At 53.2% G+C, this 4,785-nt stretch overlaps 2 protein-coding genes across 2 annotated transcripts; one reads left to right on the top strand and one right to left on the bottom strand.

Annotated features, from left to right (window-relative positions):
- Positions 1–622: 622 nt before the first annotated feature.
- On the top strand, positions 623–1,415 carry LOC120687605 (indole-3-glycerol phosphate lyase, chloroplastic-like). Its single transcript, XM_039969628.1, has 4 exons — positions 623–862; positions 957–1,103; positions 1,181–1,355; positions 1,402–1,415. Exons 1-4 carry the CDS (start codon positions 623–625, stop codon positions 1,413–1,415), a joined length of 576 nt encoding a protein of 191 aa, XP_039825562.1.
- LOC120688592 (indole-3-glycerol phosphate lyase, chloroplastic-like) lies at positions 1,303–2,694 on the bottom strand. Its single transcript, XM_039970955.1, has 3 exons — positions 2,268–2,694; positions 1,635–2,164; positions 1,303–1,535 (listed from the first exon to the last, which is right to left on the bottom strand). The coding sequence occupies exons 1-2, from the start codon at positions 2,493–2,495 to the stop codon at positions 1,952–1,954; spliced, it is 441 nt and encodes a 146-aa protein (XP_039826889.1). The 5' UTR covers positions 2,496–2,694; the 3' UTR covers positions 1,303–1,535; positions 1,635–1,951.
- Between the last annotated feature and the right edge of the window lie 2,091 nt (positions 2,695–4,785).

Genomic DNA, 4,785 nt, shown 5'->3' with positions numbered 1-4,785 from the left:
TTTATAATGGCAGAGGTGGGTAATTTATTAGGAAAGATAACAGATTTGATGGTTATTATAATTAGAGTTGTTAAATTGATGGCTGGATGTTTCTGATTTTTGTGAGAATTTATAATATTTCTCTATTTTTTAAAGTGTCCCCCTATGATGTAAAAGTACCAGAGGAGCCTCCAATTAGTAATAGTAAGAAGGCGTGTGGTGACACTTTAGCTATGATGTGACAAAATAGCATTGTGGCATGCTGGTTACATCAACCAATCCTTATCACGAGAAGATGCATGCTTTGTTCGTGGAGAATGAATCATTAGCTATAGCTTCGGACCCCCGGCCGTCACCCTACCCCAGGACCCTGCTAGCTGCGGCTATATAAACGTGGGCAGAAGCATCTCATCCTCCCACCGCCACTGCACGGACGAACCCCGAGCTTCCCAGCGTTCGAGAAACAAGCCTCTCGCACAGCACCGTACCGCCACTAGTAGTAGAAACCAGCAAGCCACTGCGATCGACCTGCTCCTGCTCGGCTCCTCCCCACACACGAGCGGTTCGGCCTCAACCCATCGATCGATCAACTGATCAAGCGATCGAGACAATCCCGTGCCGCACCTAGCTAGTAACTGGCGACATGGCTTTCGCCATCAAGGCTGCATCGACCTCCAACTCGACTTCTTCCCCGGCGGTTCACCAGTTGTTATCGCTCACGACGCGGATGGCGTCGGCCGCAAAGATGCCGGCGGGGCGGAGGAATGCTGCAGCGGTCATCAGGGCGGTCGCCGCCGCTGTGGCTCCGCCGCCTGCCCCGGCGCCGGCCAGGCCAACGGGCGACCAGCGGTGCCTCAGACCATGTCCAGGCTCAAGGCGCAGGGCAATGTGTGCCCTCCTGTCATACATAGATTGTAGCCTAGGCTTTCATGTACGGATTCTTAACGAGCTTTGGTGCCGTACGTGCGTGATCGCAGACGGCGTTCATCCCGTACATCACCGCCGGCGACCCCGACCTGGCCACGACGGCGGAGGCGCTGCGGCTCCTGGACGCCTGCGGCGCCGACGTCATCGAGCTCGGCATGCCCTTCTCCGACCCCTACGCGGACGGGCCCGTCATCCAGGCACGCACGCACAACTACCAGCGCGGGCGCGCTCGAGCTTTGAGCTTTGCCTGACGCCTCGTGCACATGATCTTTAGGCCTCGGCAGCGCGGGCGTTGGCGAGCGGCACGACGACGGATGGCGTGCTGGCGATGCTCAAGGAGGTGGCGCCGGAGCTGTCGTGCCCGGTGGTGCTCTTCTCCTACTTCAACCCCATCGTCCGGCGGGGGCTGGCCGACTTCGCCGCCGCCGCCAAAGATGCCGGTGTAGACGGTCTGATAGTCCCTGACCTCCCTTATGCTGCCACGTGTGCCCTCAGGAGTGAAGCCATGAAAAACGAACAAGAGCTGGTAGTCCATTCCTCATCCATCGATTTTATTCCTATATATTCTACCTTATTGCTTTGACTGACCTGAACAATTGCTGCATCCATTGATGCATTGTGAGCAGCACCTGCATGCATGGATCAATGGATGCAGCAATTGTTCAGGTCAGTCAAAGCAATAAGGTAGAATATATAGGAATAAAATCGATGGATGAGGAATGGACTACCAGCTCTTGTTCGTTTTTCATGGCTTCACTCCTGAGGGCACACGTGGCAGCATAAGGGAGGTCGGGGACTATCAGACCGTCTACACCGGCATCTTTGGCGGCGGCGGCGAAGTCGGCCAGCCCCCGCCGGACGATGGGGTTGAAGTAGGAGAAGAGCACCACCGGGCACGACAGCTCCGGCGTCACCTCCTTGAGCATCGCCAGCACGCCATCCGTCGTCGTGCCGCTCGCCAGCGCCCGCGCCGCCGAGGCCTGAAGACGATCAAGTGCACGAGGGCGTGAGGACGCAAAGCTCGAGCCGAGCGCACCCGGCCGCGCTAGCTTTTCGCACGCGTGGTGGTGGGATCGCGTCGCTTGCTAGCTAGGTAGTTGTGCGTGCGTGCCTGGATGACGGGCCCGTCGGCGTCGGGGTCGGAGAAGGGCATGCCGACCTCGATGACGTCGGCGCCGCAGGCGTCAAGGAGCCGCAGCGCCTCCGCCGTCGTGGCTAGGTCGGGGTCGCCGGCGGTGATGTACGGGATGAACGCCGTCTGCGATCACGCACCGCACACCAAAGCTCTCATGCATTAAGAATCTGCACACGCAAGCTGATGCTATAATGTATATATGTACGACAGGAGTCAAAGTACACACTTTGCCCTGCGCCTTGAGCCTGGACATGGTCTGCGACACCGAGAGGCACCGCTTGCCCGTTGGCCTGGCTGGCGCCGGGGCTGGTGGAGCCGCCGCGGCGACCGCCCTGACGACCGCCGCAACCTTCCTCCGCCCCGTCGGCATCTTCGTTGTGAGCAACGACGACTGATAAAACGCCGGGGGGAAAGTCGAGTTTGAGGTTGACGCAGCCTTGATCGTGAAAGCCATGTCGCTAGTTACTAGGTGGCACGGGGTTGTCTCGCTCGCTTGATCGATGCGTTGAAGCCTATCCACTCGCGTGTGGGGGAGGAACCGAGCAGGAGCTTGTTTCTACGAGAGGTGGTGGTGTGCTGGGCTTTTTTCTCGAACGCTGGAAGGCTCGGGGTTCCGTGCAGTGGTGCTGGGAGAGGGTGAGATGCTTCTGCCCACGTTTATATAGCCGCAGCTAGCAGGGTGAAGACCGGGGGCAGCCGGGCAGGTGCCAGTCGTCGGCAACGCGGCGGCGTGTACGTAAATGGGCGCGTGTCGCCGAGCCACTCCCGATTTGTGCCGTGTGGCTAGCTCATGTATCCAGCGGCACACGGTGGAGGCAGCAACCGGCGGCAGCAGTCAGCGGAGTCGGAAGCGGCGAACGGTGGAGGCCGAAGCGGTGAACGGTGGCGGCGGCGGCGGCTGCGGAGACGAGATGCGACGACTAGAGGATATAGGAGCGATTGAATCTTGCCACTTGCTCGGAGCCAAGCCGCACATTTCCTGAGCCGAGCTAGCGCTGCGTCTGGCCGCGACCCGCGAAGATCGAATCGCAGCATTTGGAGCCGCGTCTGCCGTATGCCGTTGGATGCATTTTCTAGCCACGTGGCATAAATCGGGAGTGGTGCTGCATAGAATTTTTTTCCGCGTCGATTGGGATGATGTGCTATCATGCATGAATGCATCGATCGAGCATATTACTACATTCGCCGCGTCCAAAAAACGTGTGTGGTCTGCAAGTTGCATGGTCGATCTGAAGATTGCTACCATGGCACTCTTTATGATCAAAATTAGATGATTTTTAGAATATTTTTGGAGATATATACAGCAATCTTTATTGTACAACTGGAACCATTTGATGCTCATCCACAACTATGGTTGCGAAAAACAATAAGTAGAAATTAAATCTGATCATTTATAGGGGCATGTCGGGTAAAAAAGCTAGGTGTTTTCCCATCGATTCAAACCCAGCCCGACCAGACTATCGGGTCGGAGATTATGACCCGAGCCCGACACAACATGTGGTCAGGTCAGGTCGGGTCAAACCTGATTTTTTGTATACAAATTTTGGGGTTAGATCAAGTTTTGGGTAAAAAAAATTCAACCCGTATCCGGTGCGAGTTTTACATTGGGTCAAAAACTTTGACCTGAGCACAGCCCACGTATTGATTGCATCGGTTGGATTTTTTTCGGATAGCCTGGGACGTGTTTATCAGATTAGGCAGCCATGATCAAGTATATACACACACAACTTGTTCACTTTGACGTACACTACTAGGTAATGGAAGTTAATTAAGCTTCTTTATATATTTTTACAGAGGAACCATTCAAGGGAGAGATTGATCAGAACACGTCTTAATGTAGGGAGAAGCTAGCAGTAATTGTAATAATAGTTAATGTGCCATTTCAATTGCATATCCCTGACGGCGGCGTACACGTTGAAGGTTTCATGTGAGTGTTGAACAATTATTTTTCGGCCGATAGGAGGGCCAGTAAAAACTATAGTGATTTTAATTTGCCAAGTAAAAGTTGGCCATTTGTAGTCGGCCGGCGGCGTTCAAACTTCCCGGGCAGTTTATTTTAATTAAAATCGCCAATGAGTACGACTCATGCGTGTTGCTGACTAAAAACTTCAAAATTTCAGTGACATCATGTACAAATGCACCAGTTCGTAATTGGTGACATCATCTACACGTGTACTCCGTTTTGTACACGTAGATGACTACTGCATGTCATCAGGCTGTCACGAGTGTCCTAGCATGCAATTCTCGGTCGTGGAGTCTGCCGACTGCGAACGATATGGTAATATGATACCCGACTGTGGTCCGTGGTTTAGCAATTAGGCTGGGTTAAAGTCGGCCAATTATTTTTGACGCTAGGTGCCATTGGCAGGTAATGTATTCTGCGTGTTTTTAAACGAGTTGTCCTGCTCTCTTAATGCATAGTTTTATAGTACAGTTATCAAGTCTGAGAACTAGATAACGGTATCGGATGAGTTCGATGGACATGAGCGGAGCTACGTTGTAGCTGCTAGGTGCGGCCACACCCACAAATTTTTTAAAACAAGCTATTACTTCTAAAGTTTCACCATATAAACTCAAATATCATCCATGTGATCTAACTGGATCAGTTTAAGAAAGTGGGATGGTCACGAGAACCACGATGCCAGTGGCACATCAGTCACCACTCAACAGAACTCTAGGCCATTGGTTTCTCCAAAAATGGGAAAATAACTCCAGGGCTTGGGCTCTCTATACATCTCACACAC

This window comes from Panicum virgatum, chromosome 9N (assembly GCF_016808335.1).
Source record: "Panicum virgatum strain AP13 chromosome 9N, P.virgatum_v5, whole genome shotgun sequence".
Taxonomy (NCBI): domain Eukaryota; kingdom Viridiplantae; phylum Streptophyta; class Magnoliopsida; order Poales; family Poaceae; genus Panicum; species Panicum virgatum.
This window is presented reverse-complemented; position numbering and strand designations above follow the sequence as displayed.

Excerpts from the sequence above, each read along its gene's own strand:
- LOC120688592 (XM_039970955.1), bottom strand. The coding sequence starts at position 2,495 with ATGGCTTTCACGATCAAGGCTGCGTCAACCTCAAACTCGACTTTCCCC. Across the intron at positions 2,165-2,267 it reads GGCTCAAGGCGCAGGGCAAA|ACGGCGTTCATCCCGTACAT; the intron begins GTGTGTACTTTG and ends GCGTGATCGCAG.
- LOC120687605 (XM_039969628.1), top strand. The coding sequence starts at position 623 with ATGGCTTTCGCCATCAAGGCTGCATCGACCTCCAACTCGACTTCTTCC. Across the intron at positions 863-956 it reads GTCCAGGCTCAAGGCGCAGG|ACGGCGTTCATCCCGTACAT; the intron begins GCAATGTGTGCC and ends GCGTGATCGCAG. Across the intron at positions 1,104-1,180 it reads CGGACGGGCCCGTCATCCAG|GCCTCGGCAGCGCGGGCGTT; the intron begins GCACGCACGCAC and ends CATGATCTTTAG.